The following is a 24064-nucleotide window of genomic DNA, read 5'->3' as shown; positions in this document are numbered from 1 at the left end:
AAGAAACTTCGTGGTTTTAAAGTCTGCTTTTTTTCCTAGTTAAGTGTGCCTTACTGTTCAGCTCAGGTAATACTAAAATAACAAAGCATTTGGGGAAGAAGATACAGCTCAGTAAACCACCACTGGAAGCTAAGATGGAGAAGATCTCCACAGCCACCATGTATTTTCCTTTGGTGCTAAGGTAAGTTGGAACAAAAGATATCCAAACACTGCAAAACAGCAACATGCTGAAGGTGATGAACTTGGCTTCATTAAAACTGTCTGGTAGATTTCTGCTTAGGAAAGCCACAGTGAAGCTGACAATTGCCAGGAAGCCCATGAATCCCAAGACACAATAGAACATGATAGCGGAACCTTCATTACATTCTAATACAATCTCTTCTGCTACCGAGTGCATACTAAAATCTGGGAAAGGTGGATAAATTACAACCCATACAGTACAGATAGCTATTTGAATAAAGGAGCATGAAACAACAATGGAAAGACTCAGCCTCCCCCCTACCCATTTCATCATTCTAGATCCTGGCTTGGTAACCAGGAAAGCAAGTACTACAATGATTGTTTTGGCCAATATGGAAGAAACTGCCACGGAGAAGATGATGCCAAAAGCAATTTGTCGAAAAAGACATATCCACTTGTCTGGTTGGCCAATGAACAGAAAAGAACATAGAAAGGAGAACAACAGTGCTATTAGAAGGGTATAGGTAAGGTTTCGGTTGTTGGCCCTGACAATAGGAGTGTCTCTATACTTAAGGAAAATTCCAAGAACCAAAGCTGTTAAAGAAGTAAAGAAAATGGCAACAGTGGTCAAACTGATTCCCAAAGGTTCTTTGTAAGACAAAAAGCTTATACTTTTTGGAATGCAGAAGTCCTGTTTATTGCTTGGATAATGATCTTCTGGACAATTAAAACACTCCTCCACATCTGGAGAGGGGAGAAAAAGAAATGAAGTATTTTCAGTGCAGGATTCAATAATAAATCTCAAATGAATGTTGTTTCACCTACATATGTAAAAGATTTAGAATATCTTTGGCTAATGGGGGAGCTCTCCATTTGCAAAACGTTCTTTTGTCTAATGAACACAGCGTGTTCCCTCAAGGAAGGAAGGAACTCATTCCAGTGCTTCACTGAGTGGAAGTTATAATTAGAATATTTTAAGAACAAGTCAAATGTAACATTTCTGGGTATGCCAAAATTTCCCACAATTCTCTTGAAGTGTCTTACTACATATAGTGATGTCATTCTTCTTACCAAATCACACATTCTTTTTTATCTTATTTATACATTCATCACTTTTACATCAAATCATTATAAAAATGGTGAGGAAATCAATATTTTGGGATACACCAATAAACCTTCCTTCCTTCCTTCCTTCCTTCCTTCCTTCCTTTCTCCTTCCCTCCTTCCCTCCCTCCCTCCCTCTCTTCCTTCTCCTTTTGCCATATTTTGTTTTCCAAATTTCATGTTTATATATTGCATTTATATTCTGCCTTTTCAGGGAGAGCTCAAAGAAACATTTAAAAGTTCCATTCATACCACGTTATTTTATTTTTGCATAATCTTAGAAGGCAAATTAAGATTTGCAACGAATGAAAAGAGATTTGACTTGAGATCTTGGCCCTGACCACCTCACCAAATATGATGGTTTACTCAAGAGCAAACAAGCACACATATCATTACATTAGGCCAGGGATATTTCATTATTTAGTTAATAAATAAATAAATAAATATTACCACTCTTGTTTGAAAACTTCCCTTGAGAACATGGAAGGCATTCATAACAACAAAATGGCTTATCTTCAATTTTTGTCTTCCTATAACCTGAAGGACAATTGCTGTTGCATAGAGAAAGAGGACGTATCTGTTGGTAAATGAGACCAGGCATTGTATTAGAACTAATTTCATTCCACCTGCAATACGACATTCAGGTATAAAATACTGTCAGTGAATGGGGTATTTTTTGGAAATTACTAGAGTATTCTTTGCCTAATGAAGGATTCAGAAATCAATATACTTCTAAGTGGCATGCTGTCTATTTAGCATAACAATGCAATGTACTGTCCAAACAAATACATAGTACTTGATACATAGACTATAAGTACAAGATACATAGGCTATCTTTGTTGATCAAGGAAGCTACATTTATGCATCCCTGTCATCACTATGAGATGTGACTGACGATGGGAGGTTATCTGAATTCCCTTGCATTAGGTATTAAGTGGGATGAGACCGGGGTGGGCCGTTGGGGCTGTTTGCAGGGATTTGGGAGAACCTCTAGCTAAGATTCTGTGCAGTTTGGAGAACCCTCAAATCCCACTCCTAGCTGGCCCCATCCACCCCACCCCGCCCCTACCAGAAGTCTCCACGTGGCCCATTTTGGATGCAAGTAAGTACAGGGTGCACGTGGAGGCTTTGGGAGGGCAAAAAATGGGCCTACCGGAAATTCAGGAAGTCTGGAAACAGGCCCGTTTCCAGCCTCTACAGGGCCTCCGGAGCCTGGGGAGGCCATTTTCACCCTCTCAGAGGCTCGAAGAAAGCCTCCAGAGCCTGGGGAGGGCAAAAACGCCCTCCCCATGGTGCAGGAGGCCGGCTAGGCCGCACCCACCAGGGTCACACCCACCCAGCAACTGGGCAGAGACCCCTTGCTAAAATTTTTGAAGCCCACCCCTGGATGAGATTGTTATATTTTTCTGAAATATGACCTACCTGGTTAAACATGTTGGGCCAGATGATGTCATCTGCAGAAATAGTGAGAATCGCTTCTGGTTGAGCCAAAGGATCTAGCTTTCCAACTTTGACTCTAATAAAGGACTGATTTGGGAATGTGACCCAGTTAATAATATCAAATGCAGCAATTAACTTCCCATTTTGATCAAAGGAGACCTTTTCCCCAACACTGTTGTTAAATGAAACACTTCTCAAATAGTACTGGAGCTAAACAGAATCAATATACGATTATGTAACCATTCAACAGACAAGCATATAAAGGATATTTAGTGGTCATCTTATTAATCTTTTATGGTCTCTATGCATTTCAATCGTAAAAGCAATTCAAGATTTACAATTATATACTTACATTATGCATTCAAAGATCTATATACTATAGCCTATAATACTATCAAACAGTATTATATGTAGACCTTTTATTGTATTGTTTTATTGTCAACCACCACTAACATTCTGAACTACAGGGATAAATTGCAATAAAGATTTTCAATATTGCACAGTTTCCCCCCCCCCAAAAGAGAGAGAGAGAGAGAGAGAGAGAGAGAGAGAGAGAGAGAGAGAGAAGAAAAATCTAATGAACATGAAACATAAATTGGTTGGAGAAAAGGAAAGATAGATGTAGATGCTTAGATGTAGATATATACTGGAATTCATATATGACCAATAGATGTCAAAGATTTAATTTTTCTAGTAAAGCTGTCTAAGTACACTACAATGATGTAGGGTGGCGCAGTGGTTAGAGTGCTGTACTGCAGCTACTTCAGCTGACTGCTAGTTCAGCAGATCAGCGGATCAAATCTCACCGGCTCAAGGTTGACTCAGCCTTCCATCCTTCCAAGGTGGGTATAATGAGGACTCAGATTGTTGGGAGCAATATGCTTTTTAGTATACTGTCGATTGTTGTAAGCCACCCAGAGTCCTCGGAGAGTGGGCGGCATAGAAATATGATTAATAATAAAAAATAAATAAATAAAAAATGATCATTTCACTGATTTGTAATGGTGAACTTATCCATGGAATTCCTCATTGTGTTATTCAACTATACCTGCTGTCTGTTTTCTGTTTTTCATTCTGTTACTTTTGTTAAGTTTTTTTTTTTAATATTAGCAACCTTGATTCTTTCCAATTTGGTTGCTGTAAACATTGATGATAATGACACAATTTTGAGGACCAGTAAAGCCATGGAGATAGGCAATGCGATTCTTTCATTTTTAGCATTAGCCAAGAGAAGCCTGACATATTGAAACTGCCATTTATCTTCTTTAGATAACGGAGTAATAGAGTTGTAGCATTTTATACATGTGATGAAGATCATTTAAGACAACTAGATGATCATGAATAATAATTATTTTTTGTTTAGCAAATAACTTCCCATCTTGTCTCCCAAAACAGAATATTATGGCACAAAATTAGGTATAAAGGGAGAAAGAATGTGAAAACTTAGTGGATTCAATGGTGTGATATGGAGAAAATAATAATAGGAAAAAACCTCATTGCGTCCCCATTGGAGATATAATTGGGCATCACCTCCAAATGTTCTGGCTCCTCTATTGTAGGCACTCCATAATACCTCTGGTCACATGATCCAAACTAGAGGTTATGCAAAACCACTCTTTGCAGATATAGGAACTATAAAATAACATCCCTGGAGATCTAGTTATTGGGTGGAACAGTATCCCCCTTTAAATTCAGATGGCCCTGATCATTCTAGCTTTTTACTTAGACCTGTTGGTTCTCTGAACCATTTGGGCAAATAAATTAAGAAAGTTCTGCTGGTTAGATTGATTGTTTCTTTTTCTTTGTTTGAAGTTGGACCTTTTCTTTTTAACTTCTGATATTGTTCCTTTCAGTTTATTGCTTATTGAATTTTTTTGTATACCCATTAGAGTCATTGCTAGGAGATGACCAGTGTAAATAAATAAATAAACAAACACAGAGAGATCAAACATAAGGGGTAAGTAGAAACATACCAAAGATACAATTCATATGAATTCTTCCTGATTAGACATCCCACACACCAGCACATATACAGAGGCAATATATACCATACATACAACACAGTGGTGTGTTTCTACTGACTGGCCCCGGTTCGGGAGAACTGGTAGCGGTGGTGGTGGGACTCTGCCCACCCACCCGGACGTCATCACGGATGCTCTGCACATGCACGAAGATTCTGCCCATGCACAGAAATGCCGCACGCAAGTGAAGCAAGCACATGTCCTTTCCCGAACTGGTAGCGAAGGTAAGTGAAACCCACTACTGATACAACACACACACACATACAAACACATATGAGATGAAACAAAATAATTCACCACACAGAAGAAAACACTAAGGCCTCTTGTTGACACTACAGGTGGAAATTGGAAAGACTTCTACTGCAGAAGTCATGCTTTGAGTGATGTTCCTATCTTGCTTTTAAAAGAAATTTCAGCAACATTTCTTTATATCTAATGACGGGGAAAAAATCTATTTAGCTTGCTACAATAGTTATTTTCTTTTGGATATGAACCATATTTTTCAGAGTATAAGATGCACCTTTTTCTCCCCTAAAAGGGGGTGAAAATTTGGATGTGTCTTATACACCGAATGTGGCCCCGCCCACCCACTGGCACTCACCCTATAGTCTCTGCCTCCCAGCAGTTTACCTCCTTGCAGCAAGCAGCAAGAAGAAACAGCCCATTTCAGCTTCCACAAGCCTAATTAGCACAAATTCATTGTCTGTTGGATCAGCCTCCCAACTCTCAGCTGTTTCAGGCTGCAGGAATTGCCATTGCCTATGGCTGTGCAGGCCTCTGCTGCTTGCTGCAAAGAGGTAAATTGCTGGGAGTAGATTTTTTCCCTTGTGCTAATCAAGCTATGCCAAAAACGAAAGTGAAAGTAAAGCAGGCTGTTTGCTGCAATGAGGCAAATTGTTGGGAGGCAGAGGTAGATTTCTTTTTCTTGTTTTCCTCACCAAAAAAGGTAGGTGTGTCTTATAGTCCAGAGTGCCTTATACTCCAAAAAATACAGGATTTGGTGGATAAATTGTCCAAGCTTCCTGACTGCCTATGTTATATTACATGCATTCCAACAGAATAACACACAATAATGATTGCACACTTTTTTATAATGATCGAATTGATTTTTTTAAAAAACTCCAGAATACAAGCCAACTATCTAAATCATTGAGACGAAGCTTCTGAACAAAATTGAGAGTTAGATATTTCATATTCCTGCTATGTTAATTCTCTTGCATTAGCAAGCTGAGTTCCTTACCTGCCATAGTTGATTCTGAAGAAACTTTTTTCCATTGCTGATACTTCTTCGGTGTCTGAATCTGGATGAATACATGGCTTGCAGAGCATAGGCTACATTATAAACAGCATTGTAAACATTATAGCTCTGGCCAGTCATACCAATTTCAAAAACAGATGCAGGAAGATCTTCCATTTTCTCATTCCCAGTGCATCTGTCTCCGCTCTTTTCATCTACGAAAGCCTTAGGTAAAGAGCAGTCAAATACCTGTTCCCAGAAGACATTGATGAAGCTGTCCTGGCTTTTGGAAGTTGGGTTTCGAGTCCGAACAAATTCCTCAAAGCCTAACACTTCTTTTGAGGAAACTGCAAATGATAGAGCACCATGGATGAAATCTAGTCCCCAGATTTTTTGAAAAGGAAGGGACGTGAACTCCATCTGGGCTGTCATAATCCATACTTTATCTTTGGTTTCAAAAGATATGTCTTCAAATGATGAAACGTAGGGAATCATTCTCAAAAATATCATGATCTGATTTTCTCCATATATGACGACAACATTGGCAGTGCTCTTCATGATATTTTTGAATGTTTCAATCCAGTCTTCTATCATTATACTTATATCAGCGGAAAAAGATTCTTTGGGCAGATCTTGTATGAAATCAAAGCAGATACCTTTCTGGGAAAACAAATTGTATGCTTTCTGCACAAACCTTTCGCCACTGTGACTTTCAAAATAAACTAACCCAATCCATATCCATTTAAAATGCAGTAGCAACTGGAGTATCCCCATAGTTTGGTCATCATCCTCTGGAAACATTTGGTGAAAAAAATCAGCCTGGTCATAGTTATTCATCAGTGGAGCAGAGCCATAGATGATCTGAAGGATATATTTTTTTTGAAAAAATAAGGAGCTTAGAGGATGAAGCCCCAAAATCTTGATATTGTTTTTTTCATTCTCTATAAAACTTAATTGCAAACACTTATTCACATATAATTTAACAGAGTTTTCTAACTTAGGGAAACATCATTTCTCTTATTTTTTTCTGAATATGGCAATAGCAATAGCACTTAGACTTATAGTGCATTTACAGCCCTCTCTAAGTGGTTTACAGAGTCAGCCTCTTGCCCCCAACAATTTGGGTCCTCATTTTACCCACCTCGGAAGGATGGAAGACTGAGTCAACCTTGAACCTAGTCAGATTTGAACTGTCAAATTGCAGGCAGCCAGCAGTCAGCTGAAGAAGCTTGCAGTACTGCACTCTAACCACTATGCCACCGTGGCTCAGTATGCTTACAATTGCAAACAGCAGATGCTGTAAATTGTTGATTCAGGAAATGTTACATACAGATCAGTGGTGAAATGTAAAATTTGTTACTACCAGTTCTGTGGGTATGGCTGGTGGAGGGTAATGTGACTGGGTGGGTGTGGCCAACTTTTTTTTTTTTTTTTACTTTTAAAACCATTTTTTCTACAACCTCTTTGGCTGAAGAGGTTGTTTAAAAAAGCTTTTAAAAGCCTGTGACGATCAGGCAACTCAGCTGGGATCGTCAGAGGCTTTTAAAAGCATTTTTTTCTACAACCTCTTTGGCCAAATGTGTATAACTTATAGGACACCCAATTTTAGGACACCTACCCTCAAAACTTCCATCCTTTCTAAGGTAGGTAAAATGAGGACCCAGATTGTGGGGGCAATAAGCTGACTTTTTATAAATATACAAAAAAGTATGAAGGCTATTGCTCAATGCATTGTAAGCCGCCCTGAGTCTCCAGAGAAGGGCGGCATATAAATCAAATTAAAAAAAAAACAAAAACGATGTTATAGAGCACTGCACACCAGAACAACTAGATACAAGAACAGTTTCTTCCCTCTGCTAAACAAATAATCCACTCAACACTGTAAAACTAGTTACTAAGTCTGCCTTACTATTAATCTTCTCATCATTCCTATCACCCATCTCCTCCCACTTATGACTGTATGACTGTAATGTTGTTGCTGATATCCTTAAGATTTATATTGACTGTTTCCTAATATGATTTGATTACTTATTTGTTCCCTATGACTCTCATTAAGTGTTGTACCTTATGATTTTTGACGAATGTATCTTTTCTTTTATGTACACCAAGAGTGTATGCACCAAGACAAATTCCTTGTGTGTCCAATCACACTTGGCGAATAAAGAATTCTATTCTATTCTATTCTATTCTATTCTATTCTATTCTATTCTATTCTATTCTATTCTATTCTATTCTATTCTATTCTATTCTAGAGCAGTTCTTGCCTGGGGATCTAATAAATGTGCAATTTGTTTAATGAATCTAAAGGATGCCTTCCATATGAGAAAATCTTACCTGTGGGACTTTATAATTCCTCAAAACGTTGGCTATGTGTTGATAGATGTGAGAGGTTGGTCCTGCAATTACAGCAACTGTACTATCCTGGCTATCACATTTATAATTAGGGATGAATTTGTCCTTACTGGAGAGAAGCTTCATTGAAGCAAAATAAGTCCACCTTGCCATGAAATAGCTATTGAAAATTTGGATGCCTAGGGTGATGTTAGGTAAGAGAGAGGCCATTTCATTGATTTCATTGACAGTGAAAGCCAAGGACAGGATATGTTGGTAGTTCTGCAAGAATACCCTAGAAGAAGAATTAGACTCTTAGCCATAGTACAGTATATCTGATTTTTAAAAATGTTTTTTTTTTGTATTTAAACATTTATGCTAGAAGCATATATTTTATTTATTTATATCCTGCCTTTATTATTTTTTGTTTTACAAATAACTCAAGGTGGTGAACTTATCCAACACACCTTCTTCCTCCTATTTTCCCTTCAACACCAATCCTATGAAGTGAGTTGGTCTGAGAGAGAAAGTGTGACTCAGATGGCTTTGTTGGTTAAGGCAGGCGAAAACTCACTAAAACATTGGAAAAGCATTTAGTCTCAGTACAAACATTTGTAAAAAGGCACTCATAAGGATCATGTTGCAAAATCCTTATTGAGAAATAATGAAGATACTCTTAGTGAAACAAACACAAATAAAAGCAAAAGCATGTTTGCGTCTGATCACACAAACTGCTGTGCTGTGAACTGTCCATGCAGAGATCATTCCATTACATTTTTTAAAAAGGAAGAATATTCAAATAAGCAACAAAGAATATAGATTATCGAAAACAGCTAAAGCTATAGCCAAATAACAGGATGGCATAGGGAATATGCCAACAGTCTGGATTCATATAGAACAAAATGTTTATAATCAACTAACAAATCTTTTCACACTAACCGGTTCGACCTCAAGGGACTGGGGGAAAAATACAAAATGAATCATATTGCAGATTATGCAGCCTTTCCTCTTAGCACCTATGATACATTTGCAGTGTTTAAATGCCAACTGATATATTTGTCGGAAAGAAGCACATTAAAGGACATTGGCGAAAAAAATGCAACTATTTAGCTTCTTTTTTAAAAGAAATAGTGCAGCAATCATCTGGCCTCACTGAGATATAATTAAATCTCTCAATCTCCTTCTCTGTGTATGCATTCTGGACTGCCATATAATATGATGACAATTAACAACTCCATACATGACATCCCCAACCGGATCCTCAGACATATGTCTTCTGAATGTTGTCAGATCTGAAAGCATGTAGATTTGAGAAATAATGCCCCCAATGATGAGATCTCCTGATTGATAATATTTATGTCGAATAGGAAGAGGTGTGCTAACAATACATTTAGTTTCAGGGGTACAGGATACCCATTGGGGTAATAGCAACAACACTAGCATTGTGAATGATGCCATTGCATGCCAACATCTACTGACACTGAAGCACCTGTGAGGATTGTTTTGCTGCCCAATAACCATCTGACTTCAAGCCATAACTGGATAATGCAGTTCTTCAGCTTCCTAGAACTGTATGAGTCTTTTTGTCCCAGCTATGAATGAGGGAACACTGACACCCAAGTCTTATTTCATTGTGTTTTCCAGCCACCAGGTCATATTGAGGATTGAAGAAAAAATCAAATTAAACATAGTCATTTTACTAATTACAGGGAAGGTAACCATATCCAATGGTTGAAGTGCCTTTGTAATACTGCAGGGAAAAAAATGAACTGCATCCAGATTTAAGATTTTTTTTAAAAAAAAAGATTTTTTATTTTTTACACAAACAAACAAACAAACAAACATACAATGTATTTTTTTTTAACAGAGTATTGGCCGGTTGACAAATTTAGACAATTTTTAATCATTTCAACACAATTTATGTATTCCCTTTTTGCCATAGTATTTATTCTTTCTATTTTTTTATAGACCAATATTACCCTTCATCCTAACTTCTAATCTTAACCAAATTCAATTTTTTCCTTCATCTCTATATTAAACCCCTTAAATTTAAAATCTCACATAATATAATTCCTAGTATTTCCTTATATTCCCTTAGTATAATCACTAGTATTTTCCATTATCATCTATTTCAATATCCAACATCTTAATAAAAATATATTAATTATGTAGTATTACAATCATTCCTTTCTTATAAAAATAATAAACCAGGAAGCATTGGATTTGATCTGAAGCATTGGATTTGACTGGAAGCATCACAGTGAGAAAGTCAGGGAAATAGTGGGCTCCGATGAGCTCCACAAAATCCCAGGCTGACAAACCGTTGCTGAGGGGTCTTTGGACCGGAACCGTCTTGTAGGGATGGAGAAGAAGGAGAGGTACCTCAGAAGACCAAGAGGAACAAGCAAGTTCCTCGAAGGTCAGAGGAAACTAACACCAAGCCCAGGGTGGTTCCTGGTGGTGTCTGGGGAAAGTGATGATGAGGACCCAGAAGATCTGATGGTGAGCGACCCCATTCAGCCCTTTGTAATTCCTGTTGTCATCTGGAACCTTCACTCTTCTCAAGGGATTGAATACGGGGCCCTAGTAGATTCAGGGTGCACACGTTGCCTGAACCGCCATGCTGTGATAACCGAACTGGGAGTCAGAACCATCAGGATGAAAACCCCTATCAAGTTTGAACAGATGGATGGCTCATTATTGGGGTGGGGGTGGCCACCCATTTAACTGAACAAGTCCAGTTAGAGATAGGAAACCATCGGGAAAGCATCTGATTCATTATAGTGGAAAGGATAATTGAGCCGATTATATTGGGGTTAGCATGGCTCGACAAATGGGAGCCCATTATATGGTGGGAAGGGGGCTTCTGGAAACTACGGTTCACACTTGGCCCAGAGCTGCCTGTGAACAACCAGATAAAAGGGGGAACAGGGGTGAGAGAAAAGCCAGTGATAGCTTCGCCAGGTCAGGGATTCCCTAGTATATACGGGGATTTGGCTGCTATGTTCAGTGAAGAGGAGTGTGAGATACTCCCCCCTCACAGGGCGACTGACTGTGCCATTGAATTGATCCCGGGGGCCAAGTTGCCAAAATCCCATATGTACTCGATGACACTGAAAGAACTGGAGGAATTGAGATGATACATTGATAAAAACCCCTAGCAAGGGGTTTCATTAAACCCAGCAGGTCCAGAGTGGCAGCACCCGTTCTCTTCAGAGAGAAGAAAGATGGGGGGTTACTCTTGTGTGTTTACTTCCATGGCCTTAACAGCGTGTGCATGGAGCATGGCCAGGACTCGACACACTTGGGGGGAGGAGAGTGGAATATGCAGCTACAGCTACTGATAAAGAGGCTGGGATGGTGTTGGGGGCCAATCCGGGCATCGAGCGGATGACCGGCATCAAGAGGCTGTCATCAAAACAGCAGGAGCCCACCAACGACTGCAGAGATGCCCCCGGTTCCCGGCATGGATTGGCAGCTTGTAATGATGTTTCAAAGCGCCGGAGAGATGTGAAAGGGCAAGAATTACAAAAGACCTGACGGTCAGCTGATGGGGTATGTGTGTCGCTTCGAATGCCAGATGCTGGCTAACCAGAACTAAGTGAATAAATACTGCTGAGAGATGGTTGCTCTTAGTGCTGACTTTGACCCAATAACTTGCCTTGTCCTGCCTGTTGGCTGTGTTCAGCAATTAAAGCTTTGCAACTATCACCATCTGTGGTTTGAATTGCACAGACCCGGAGCAGAAAGGCCAACACACACTCTATATCTTGGCATCTATAAATATTCAAACAATGCTCTTAACACTCATTGAAATTCAGTCTATTTTACACATATCCCTCTGGCCATTTCTCTCTGAATACTTACATACTATCCTCAAAGAGGTCACTCGAAGGAGGTATTTTGAAGTACACCATCATATGAAACATATTGAGCTGAGAAATGATGCCAGCAATGTTGATGTTCCATGACTGATATTGCTTGTGAAGGATAGGCAGAGGATCCTTGGTGCTGCATTTACTATGAGAATGTTACACATTACTTGTGACCAAAGCATTGATAGGAATGCAATGGGCACATCATATAGAAGGAATCAATTCATTCTGGGACTTGTATCACTTATCTCTACATTTTATTGCCTTTCTAGATTTTTAGCTAAAGATCTAAATAACTATTTGGAGTTTGTTCTTATGTGTTTGTGTCAAAAGGATATAAAGTTCATACTTTAAGATAAAAACCATAGGTTAACTTGAACTGCAAATGGGAACCTTACAAAGGCTATTGATAGTCCTCAATCCACTTGAAGTGTGTATCTTACAATCATGTTCATGTTATTGTCATTATATTTGTTATTATTACATTTGATATAATCACCAATTCAGAATAGCAGGCCTCATGGTTGGAAACTAAACAAAGAGAGAAGTAACCTGAGATTAAGGAGAAACTTCCTAAGAATAAAGCCGTGGAACAGCTTGCCTCCAGAAATCATGGATGCTCCATCACTGGATGTTTTTAAGAAAAGAGTAGACAGTCACTTATCTGAAATGGTATATGACAGTGATGGCTAACCTTTTTGCCATTGTGTGTCAAAAGCAGGGGGAGTTGGGGGGATTGCGTGTGTGCGTGCCCACACCCATAATTCAATGTGCCCCATCTCCCCATTCATGCGTCCGTGACCTCTCCTGATTTTGGCACGCAATGGCATGGTGGGCTCTGGAGGCCCATTTTTTTTGCCCCCCCAAGGCTCCAGAGGCTTTCTAGGAGCCTGGGGAGGGCAAAAACAGCCTCCCCCCCGGAAGCCCTCAGGAGGCCCGGAAACAGCCCTTTTCCCGACTTCCAGTGGGCCCGGAAGGCCCGAAAATCAGCTGGCCAGCATGCTGGACTGAGGTAGGGCAACACTTGCGTGCCCACAGATATGGCTCCATGTTCCACCTGTGGCACCCGTGCCATAGGTTCGCCATCATGGGTATATGTTCTTCACCTTGAGTAGTGGGCTGGATTAGAACACCCCCAAAGTCCTTTCCAGCTTCTATTCTATTCTATTCTATTCTATTCTATTCTATTCTATTCTATTCTATTCTATTCTATTCTATTCTATTCTATTCACAGGTAGGAGAATGTTGTTTGTCATGTCTGAGAAGAAGTTTTCTCTGGTTGACACCAAGCCATAAAGGGATTTACATAGAATGAGAGTAAATCTTAGAACAGCAAGGGGGTGAAGTATCTTTGCACCAGCTGGCTTGTAGCATTCAGAGGATGTCAGGTCATATGGGCTTTCTTCCGCCAATCTCATCTTGCATATGGCAGGTTCGGTGCTGTCTCCTGCTTTCACACAAAATGCTGCTATCTTTTCCAGCCAGAGTGGTATCTATTGATCTACTTGCATTTTTACATTGTTTTGAACTGCTATGTGGGTAGGAGCTAGGGGCAAATGATAGGAGCTCACACTACCACCTGGTTCTAGTTCACCCCTGTGGTTTGCCCTAGATAACACACATGCATGAACAAAGTGAACTGGCAAATCTTAGACTGCCAGAACTACTGGTTAAAAGCATTGAAGCTTTCCCTGGCTATAGGTGCTTAAAAAAACCCTCTTCGCTTTCTTTGTTTTTCTTTTTTAATTCCATTTTTTATATTAGTTTATTTTTCTTTCTGAGAAAATTTCCAATAATATTATAAAAATGGTATAATCAATGAATGAAAATAGAACAATAAAACAGAGAGAAGAAATCATGTACACTCATAATAAAGGATAGATATATCAGCAAAGAAGAGGCAATAATTGTTCAATGCCAACCTAACATAAGCCATTGGAAAACTGTATTTTTAAAGATTTGTGGAATAGCATCAGGGTTAGGACCAATACTTTGATTGTACCCTGTGCAAAGCAATTATGTTTGGAAGAGTTGGTGATAAAAGGAAACCATCAAAGAAAATGATTGTTGGACACTATCAGACCTGACACAAGCTAGAGCATAGAAAATAAAGAAATAGTGCAAGATCAAAAGGTGTGGACAGACCAGAAGTGGGTTTCAGCAGGTTCTGACCAGTTCTGGAGAACCGGTAGCAGAAATTTTGAGTAGTTCGGAGAACCGGTACTAAAAATTCTGACTGGCCCCGCCCCCATCTATTCTCTGCCTCCAAAGTCGCAAATGATCGGGAGGAAATGGGGATTTTGTAATATCCTTCCCCTGGATTGGGGAAGGAATGGAGATTTTACGGTATCCTTCCCCTGGAGTAGGGTGGGAATGGAGATTTTACAGTATCTTTCCCTTGCCATGCTCACCAAGCCACGTCCACAAAGCATGCCATGCCCACCAAGTTGTACCCACAGAACCGGTAGTAAAAATTTTTGAAACCCTGCACTGGGACAAACCCATAGAATCACCAAGAGTCGGATTCAACTGAATAGATAATATCATCATCAATTTCTTTATTAAGTGAAGCAGTCACTAATTGAAACAATGACTATACAGATAATCCTCGACTTCCAACAGTTTTTTTTTAGTGACCATTCAAAGTTACAATGGCATTGAAAAATGTGACTTATAACCATTTTTCACAGTTACAATCTTTGTAGCATCTTCATGATCATGAGATCAAAATTCAGATGCTTGGCAACTAGTTCATATTTATGACCATTGCTGTACCCAAGGTCATGTGATCTCCTTTTGCGACCTTCTGACAATCAAAGTCAATGGGGCAGCCAGATTCACTTAACAACTGCATTACTAACCTTTAAACTGCAGTGATTAACAATTATGAAAAGAAAAGTCATAAAACGAAGCAAAACTCACTTAACAAATGTCTCACTTACCAACAGAAATTTTGGGCTCAGTTGTGGTAGTAAGTCAAGGGCTAACTGTACTAATGATCTTACTTCAGCTTTCTTTGCTTTACAGACTTTTAGAGGTTGTAGATTACTCACAATTATTTTTTTATCCATCATTATAAATAGGAATGGACAGTTCTTCAATAAAGCAGTTGCTAAACAACAACTATATCATTCATAATATACCATTCATTGTTTCTTGCCTTTCAGTAACTCCCTCTTATTGTTCAGGTGAGGTCTCAGAAGAATAATAAAACATTTGGGAAAACAGATGCAGCCCAATAACCCTGCACTGGAAGATAATATGGAAAAGATCTCCACAGCCACCATGTATTTTCCCTTGGTGCTAAGATATGTTGGAAAAAATGACAGCCACACACTACAAAAACACAACAGGCTGAAGAAGATAAACTTGGTCTCATTAAAACTGTTTGTTAATTCTGGGATAGAAAAGCCACACTGAAACCAACAATAGCAAGGAAAAGAAGGTAGAGTAACACACAATAAAACATGAGAGTAGAGCCTTCATTACATCCCAGGATGATTTCATCTGCCACTAAATTCATATCAGCATCTGGATATGGGGGTGAGGTTATAAACCATACAGTACAGGCAAGGACTTGAATGAGGGAACAAGAAACAACAATGTAATTATCTAATCGTTTGCCCAGCCATCTCTTCATCTTGGATCCTGGCATTGAAGCCATGAAAACGATCACCACGATGATGGTTTTGGCCAATATACAAGAAATGGCTACTGAGAAGACAATCCCAAAAGCAGGTTGTTGGAAAAGGCAGGTGACCTTTTCAGGTTGTCCAATGAATAACAAACTGCAAAGGAATGAGAGCACAAGGGAGATGAGGAGAAGGTAGGTGATGTTCCGGTTGTTGGCCTTGACTATGGGAGTGTCCTGGTATTTGATGAAGATCCCAAGCACCACAGTGGCAATGCAAGCAAAGGCAATTGCAGTAGTGGCCAAACTGGTCCCTAATGGGTCTTTATAAGACAGGAAAACTACCTGTTTTGGAAGGCATGAATCATGGTTATCATTTGGATACTGTCCTTCTGGGCATGGTAAACAATCATCCATGTCTGCAAAAGGAAATGCTATTATTACAGTGTAGAAGATTGTACATGATTTAAGACATGGTTAATATTGACTGAAGAAAGAAGTTTAGCAAAATGGTTAATGCATAATATTTCAATGGGAAACTGCCTAAGAATTATTTTTATTATTTTATTTATTGAATTTCTACACTATCCATCTCACCTAAATGATTTTGGGCAAATTATAGCAATATAATAAAATAAAAATAAGTTGTAAAGCTGTTGGGAAACATTAAGAAATCAATTCTTTAACGTAGTGAATGAAAGTGCATAGAATTGACTCATTTCAAACTGACTTACTTTTATTCCGTTCTGATTAATCTGAATTTTCAAACTAATGTAAAATTGGATCTATGTAATTTTGCAATTGTTATGATACATCATAAATTTCAACAGATTAAATTGTATTTATACCCTTAGATATGGGAAAAGTAGATGTATGCAAAAGAGAATGTATATATATGATTAGGAAGAGCTAATATCCAAGCAAATAATTTTATTGGGTGTAGCAGCACATCAACATTAGTGCTTAGAGAAGAATTAAAGGAACAAGGAATAGCAATAGACTGGTGGCCATACTCACAAATAAAGATAAGATATAGGAAGGATCAGGAGGAGGGAGGAATAAATTTAAAACAAAATCGATTGGACAAATTATTAGAATCCAAAGAAGGGAAATTAATTTCGAAAATTTATAAATATTTACTCGAATATGATTTGGCAGAAAAATTGGTTAAAGGGCAGATGATAGCCTGAGCGAGGAACATTGGGCACAGTATACAACTAGAAGAATGGGAAAGAACGTGGGAAAATAACTATAGCATGACAAAATCGGTAGCCTACAAAGAAAATCACTATAAAATGTGGTATCGATGGTATCTGGCCCCCGCAAGGTTAGCAAAAATGTACCTAAATGTAAATCCGGCCTGTTGGAAGTGTAAAAAAGCACAGGGAACTTTTGATCACACTTGGTGGCTCTGCCCAGAAATTAAGAAATATTGGAACAAGATAAAAACATGAATAGCAGAAATAACAGATTATGAAATTGAATTAGAACCCGAATTTTTTTTATTAGGTATGATTAAAAAGAACATTAGGAATGATATAAAATATTTAATACTTCACATAATAATGGCGGCTAGATTAGCGGTAGCACAACTTTGGAAAACAAATAGATTGCCAACCAATCAGGACCTAATACAAAAGATATACACAGGCACAGAAATGGACAAATTAACTTTAGAGTTACAGGATAAGGAGGATTCAAAATATTTTACAATATGGAATAGATGGTACCAGTGGATAAATCAGAGGAGGGCAAATGGGTAGAGATGAAATTTAAAGGAAATTAATATAATTAAAAACAGCACTGTCAGATAGATAGAAAATGAAATATGTCACTGTAGGTTTGTATATATGTATATATAATAATAGAAATTAGTTAGTAGTTGAAGTTGTTTATTGTATATGTATATGTAAATTTGTTTCTTGATTAAGTTAACTTTTAACTTAATCAAGCTTTTGTATGTTTTAAATGTTTTAAATGTTTTTAAGAATGAATAAAGTTTTGCTTTTTAAAATTAAAAAAACAAAACATTAGTGCTTATAATTACACTCCATGGCATAGGGCCTAGCTATCTCCGAGACCGCCTGCTGCTACCGACGACCTCCCATCGACCCGTGTGCTCCCACAGAGAGGGCCTCCTCAGGGTGCCATCAGCCAAACAATGTAGGCTGGTGGCCCCCAGGGGGAGGGCCTTCTCTGTGGGGGCTCCCACCCTCTGGAATCAGTTGCCCCCGGAGATAAGAAGAATCCAGGACCTCAATGGAGGTCCTTCCGTCGTTCCCTGAAAACCCATCTTTTTCAGCAAGCCGGGTTGGCTTAAGAAGAAATTTTTAAATTCTTTTAATTAGTCTGTGATTCTTAACTTTCGGTCCAAAATTTATATATATTTTTAAATATTTTAATATTTGTATTCTATGTTTTTTATCTTGGCTGTACACCGCCCTGAGTCCTCAGGGAGAAGGGCAGTATATAAATTGGAAATTAAATTAAATTAAATTAAATTATAGCCTGTGCTTTCTCATAGGGTCTTTACCTGGTTTTATCATCATCCATTTGACCAATATCTGTTTTATTGCTTAGCGTACAAAGTTCCTTGTTTCTCAAATTCCTGGGAGGATATTAAGGAAGAAGAGAGGAAGTTTTGTTTTATTTCACTCATCTAAACTTTTCCCCCCTTATATAATTACAACACTTTCTCTTGAATACCCTTCTACCCTCCTTTGCATGGACCAATTATTCCTTTAAAGACAATACAACTTACTTTTATGATTTGTAATCCTTCCTTCTGGACATGGAAGGCACTCGTAGCAACAATATGGCTTTCCTTCTATTTTGGCCCTACTAGAACCAGGATTGCAATTATCATTACACACAGAAAGAGGTCTTTCCTGAACGAAAGAGAAGAGCAAAATGAAGAATTGATTTGGAGCTATTGGCGTGCTATGAATGTTTGATTTTTGTTAATAAAACATACAAGCCATGAAGGAATTGCTGTTACTGAAACACAGATACAAAATGGCTGGTTTGCTGTTTTATATGTCTTGCTTGAAGGCATGAGAGTAAGACTTTATGAAACAATGTCAGCTATAACCGCATTGGTCTTTGCAAATAGGGAATAAAACAGTATCATAGATTTTTCCACTTTACCCTTAATAGTCTCTATAAAATAGGTCCTTCACTTTGTATAAGATATTCTCTTTTTAGAACGGAATGGAATGTATTGCTAGTTTTGAGGAATGATATTTGGGCATTTATATTTACATTGAAGTGTTGTTTATCATCTAATGTACTCTCTCTGATTTAATTGTTTTAAGAAGAATGGACTGGAATTTTACTCAAGCATTAATTTATTACTTTTTTCTTTGCCAAACGTAGGGAGTTGCAAGTTCTCAAACACTGCAGTCTTTTAAGAACTGCAGTTTATTTTAATGATATCCTATGATTCAGTGACTGTTAATGTGTTAGAAACTTAGTTGAATTAATCTATCATAGTTAAAAGAATTTTTAAGGAGCTATGTGCCATTCTTTAGACCAGCAAGTTATTTCTTTTTTTTTTATTGAAAAAGTTTTCAAATACAAATTTTCCCCCTTTTTTCTACCCCCTCCTCCCTAACCCCCCCTCACCACCCATCCCCCCTGTGACTTCTTCACAACAAAAGCCTAATTCATAACAGATTACATAATATTTTACCATCCCCTTACTCCCTCCTCTAAATACTGACCCTTACTTGCTAAAAATATTATTAATATTATTACTTCCCCCTTTTACCATATATTTAAAAAAAAAAGCATTCTACTATTATTTCAATCAAATAACTGTTCCCCTTCTCCAGAAAATGCAGACAGCATATTTTAATGCACTTTATAGCCATCTCACTCATGCTGTTTAATCTCAAAAAGGCATCAAGCAAGACTTCATAATGACTCTACTGCTTATTTAACTCTATGGTGGGCATCTCCTTAATATGGACTTTCCCTACCCAAAACTTACTGGAAGACACTTTTTCTCTTCTACCATGTTCAGGTAATGCAGCAATAATAAATTTTCAGGGTCCTAGCACAAGGTTGTAAGAAATATTAAGTGGAACTCAATTATCAGAAAATCATGGCATTTGCCAACAGGTCCCCCAAAATTGCATGTTTCTTTTTTCAATATTTGGGGGTACGTCTTGATCATGCTGGGATAGGAAGGTCCACGGGCCAAAAATGCACAGAGGTGTTCATATTATCTTCAAATATATGAAGATATGAAGTGGACAGTATATATCTGAACCTCTTAAAGCTCCACATACAGCACATTACTGTACTTAAATGTTAAGGTACTGTGGGCAAGATAGGTGCAACTGATGCACAAGGTGAACTTTTGTAAACCCTCCTGGCCACTGCTGCTGCATCATCTTCAACCAGTAAAATGTCCAAAGATGCACATTAGTCTCTAGGGGAAAATGCATCCCATTACAAGAACAAAGGTGAGAATGTTGCAAATTCAGAAGGTCCAAACAGACATGGTACTCAGTCTTCTCAGGATTAAGCCAAAGTCTATTGCATCCTATTCAAACCCAAACAGCCTCAAGCACATGACCATCTTCACCTGCACACCATAGAGTTGATATGTGCAATTTGATATCATCATAAAGCAATACTAGACCCTGAACTATTGCATGACTTCACTCAGTGCCTTCATGTAGATGTGAAGCAGGACAGGTAAGAATGTTGAGCCCTGAGGCATCCCATAAATCCCATAAAGTCTGTAGGGGCAACCTCCTCCTGTCCACATTGATTGGGACAAAGAAGATATTTAATTTAACCCACTGTTTCCAAATCCTAAAGAGTGCATACTGACTATGCCATTTAAGTAGAAATGCAAGGAACTATTTTTTAAACATTCAAAATGGGGATTGAACTCTCTGCAAATTTATACAAAATATATACTGTACCTGGTTAAATCTCATGGGCCATGTAATGGAACCCTCCTGCATGTTGAATGTTTTGGAAGAGGAAGAATTTGGGTCCACCCATCCAACTTTGACTTTTGTAAATGTGTTATTTGAGTAAGTGACCCAGTTGAAAATATCAAATCCTGCATTGATATGCCCATTGTCATCAAAGGAAATATTTTCTCCAACACTGTTTTTAAAGAAGGTGTTTCTCAAAAATTTATGGAGCTAAATTGGGGAGATGGTAAAGAGAAAATGAAGTCATGTCTAGTCTAAAAACAAAACAAAACAATAAAACCTTTTCATATTTGTATGTAAGCTACCTGCCATGGCTGTTCATGTAGGCCTTTTGATATTATCTCTTTCGTCTTTGCTCTCTGTTTTGACTTGGATGAAGTTACTGCATGCAAAACATGTGCCATAATGTAAACTGCATTATAGATGCTGTAACTGTGGCCAGACATGCTTGTGTCAAACACGGTCCCAGGCAGAGTCTCCAGCTTTTCCTTCCCAGTGCAAATCTCCCCATCTCTCTCCTCTAGAGTAGAATTTGAGAAATCACAATTAAAAGCATCTTCCCAGAAGATCCTGATAAACCCATCCCTATTTTCTGAGAGAGGATTTCTTTCCTTCAGAAATTTCTGGAATCCTCTAGGATAGTTTGTGTGAACAGCAAATGATAAAGCCCCATGGAGGAAATGTAGATCCCAATCTCTGATAAAACCAGGAGATGCAAAATCCATCTGTGCTGTCATAATCCACACTCGACTCTCAAATGATACACCATAAAATTGTGCAAAAATGAACATTGACCTTAAGAAACTAATAGTATGTATTTCACCTTGTATAATAACAGTATTGGCAGTACTACCTGTGACCATATGAGAAGTCTCAGACCATTTGATTCCTCTCTCAGGAATATGACTTGAAAAAGATATTTCGGGTATTTTTTCTAAGAAGTCTACACAGATTCCCTTCTGAGAGTAGATGGGAAGTATATCCTGTACAAATATATCTGCATTGTCACCATTTGAAGCAAGCACACCAATCCAGGTCCACTTGAAATGCAGGAGTAATTCAAGAATGCCCATATAATCATGGGTCACATTTGGAAACATCTGGTGGAAGAAATCTTTGGTTTTGTCATTTATTACTGGAAATGTGCCATAACTGATCTTAGGATAGAAATACATGGGAAAAGGTGAGACATCATAACAATCAGTCTTGTGAAAGAGAAGGCATTGGAACAAGGTTTTCTCTTCATTCCTCTCTATGTTACATTTAGCTGAGTTTTGTATATTTCTTATTGTAAAAGAGAGTAAAGTATGCCTTCCCCAAAAATCTATCTTGAATACTAAAATGTCAAGAAATAATTTTGGAGCACATGAGTTCCTGGGATATGAGTATGGATTGAGAGTATGGATTACAGATGAGTAGATACAGTATGGAATAAGCTCATTTATTATCTTCTGACCCTTCACATTACAAACATAGATTAAACAACCATCAAGTCATTGCAGGGAAAAAAAGTCAGACACTTTCCATTTTCTAATAGCCAGGCCCAAAATCATACTTAAATTTAAGGAACCTTGTTCTTCCTCATGGTCTTTTGACACGTACAACTAACCTGTGGAATTTTATAAGTGCTTAAGATGTTTGTCATGTAGAGACAAACTTGAGAATTAGGTCCCCCAATGACTCCCACAATGTTATTGTGAATATCACATTTGTAGTTGGGGATGAATTTGTCCTTTGTGGATAGAAGTTCCATCGAGGCAAGGTAGGTCCATTTTGCAAAAAAGTGGCTATTTAAAATGTGGAAGCCCAAACTGACATTGGGTAAGAGTTGGGTATTCTCACTGATTTCCTTCACAGCAAATACCAAGGCCAGGATGTGCTGGTAATTCTGAGTGAATAGCCTATATCAAAAGAAAGAGTTTCAAGCTAGGTATATTTTTTTAGATGGTAACACTCATTCTACCTAGACACAGCACTATGAAAATTGACCTACTAAAAATAAGGCACTTCAAGTCAACTCCATGGAACTAAGGATAAATTTCCTAACACTGAGAGCAATCAACCAGTGGAATGGCTTTCCTTAGCAGTTGCGGGTGTTCCATTGCTGAAGACTTTCAAAAAGAGACTGGACAAATTCCAAGCACCAAGAGAAATTCCTTGTGTGTCCAATCACACTTGGCCAATAAAGAATTCTATTCTATTCTATTCTATTCTATTCTATTCTATTCTATTCTATTCTATTCTATTCTATTCTATTCTATTCTATTCTATTCTATTCTATTGTACATATCCATATTTAGAGACAGTATGGGGCTCCCGCATCAAAACATGAGTCATAGTTTCCTTGATGGCTTTCACTTTTGCAATCTTTTGACATTAGAAGTGGAGCAATCAACCTCATTTACGATAGAAAACTTATATGATGAAGAGCACTATGGTGTTCTTGTATGTCAATTAGACTAAAAGATGTATCCTCTTACCTTTCATGGTCCTATCATCTCTCTCATAATCTGTAATTTTATGCTTCAATTGAATTCATTGAATTTAATAAGCTTTGCAGCTGATCCTACCATTATGAGAATCAAAGATTTGATCCCCCCCACAATGATTCTACTTTGTATTATATTCCTATAGATGGTTGCATCTCTAAGTATCTTTCAATCCCCTTCAGCAATGTTCAAGAATTGAAAATCACCAAATGGGGACATAAACATAGACTTGAATTGCATAAATGGTTGAACACAAACCATTAACCACAAACCCCAAATTGTAGATTTATATACAGTCACATAAGTAATTGGGAAATATTATCTAGTCAAAAATAACATGAATTTTATTTGCAAATAAACTGCTTACTTACTCAACTACTTACACATGGTCATCAAAACTCTCCTCTGAAGGCCGCTTCTGAAAACTGATTGGACTCAAAAAAATGTAGATCTGAGAGAAAATGCCTGCAATGATGAAATCACCTGGCTGGTAATACTTGTGGAGAATAGAAAGAGGTTCACCAACATAACACTTAGCAATAGAAACCTTACTTGAAGCATGAGGAAGAGTCACAGTAACTATGATCAGGACCACAAATAACACCACTTTGTCTGAGAGATTTTCTGCCTAGCTCCAAATTGTCTGCTCCGTCATTCAAATGTGAATGTTGGAAATCAAAAGGCAACATTCATCTTCTCCAAGAATGTTGCTAGAACTCTGCATCCTTGACCAACAATGATCACAGTGGTGAAATTCTACCTGTCTCTACTATCACTTCTGTATCAGACATAAAGCATTTG

General features: G+C 38.1%; 1 protein-coding gene and 1 pseudogene across 1 annotated transcript; both read right to left on the bottom strand.

Moving 5' to 3' along the window:
* Nucleotides 1-9756, bottom strand: LOC117672989 (vomeronasal type-2 receptor 26-like). Its single transcript, XM_034430122.2, has 6 exons — nucleotides 9554-9756; nucleotides 8317-8494; nucleotides 5986-6843; nucleotides 2707-2934; nucleotides 1735-1861; nucleotides 1-924 (listed from the first exon to the last, which is right to left on the bottom strand). Exons 1-6 carry the CDS (start codon nucleotides 9754-9756, stop codon nucleotides 17-19), a joined length of 2502 nt encoding a protein of 833 aa, XP_034286013.2. The 3' UTR covers nucleotides 1-16.
* Nucleotides 9757-15334: 5578 nt separating this feature from the next.
* Nucleotides 15335-22527, bottom strand: LOC117673030 (vomeronasal type-2 receptor 26-like; annotated as a pseudogene).
* Between the last annotated feature and the right edge of the window lie 1537 nt (nucleotides 22528-24064).

Source organism: Pantherophis guttatus, chromosome 4, assembly GCF_059756535.1.
Source record: "Pantherophis guttatus breed Tessera chromosome 4, ASM5975653v1, whole genome shotgun sequence".
NCBI classification, from domain to species: Eukaryota; Metazoa; Chordata; class Lepidosauria; order Squamata; family Colubridae; genus Pantherophis; species Pantherophis guttatus.
Note: the sequence above shows the minus strand (reverse complement) of the source record. Positions and strands in the feature narration are given on the sequence as shown.

Bases quoted from the DNA above. Each gene is read 5' to 3' on its own strand.
- LOC117672989 (XM_034430122.2), bottom strand. From the start codon at position 9,756: ATGCTAGTGTTGTTGCTATTACCCCAATGGGTATCCTGTACCCCTGAA. The intron at 6,844-8,316 runs GTAAGATTTTCT...TATATCCTTCAG, and splicing joins GGAATTATAAAGTCCCACAG to ATCATCTATGGCTCTGCTCC. The intron at 2,935-5,985 runs GTAAGGAACTCA...GATTCTGTTTAG, and splicing joins TTCAGAATCAACTATGGCAG to CTCCAGTACTATTTGAGAAG.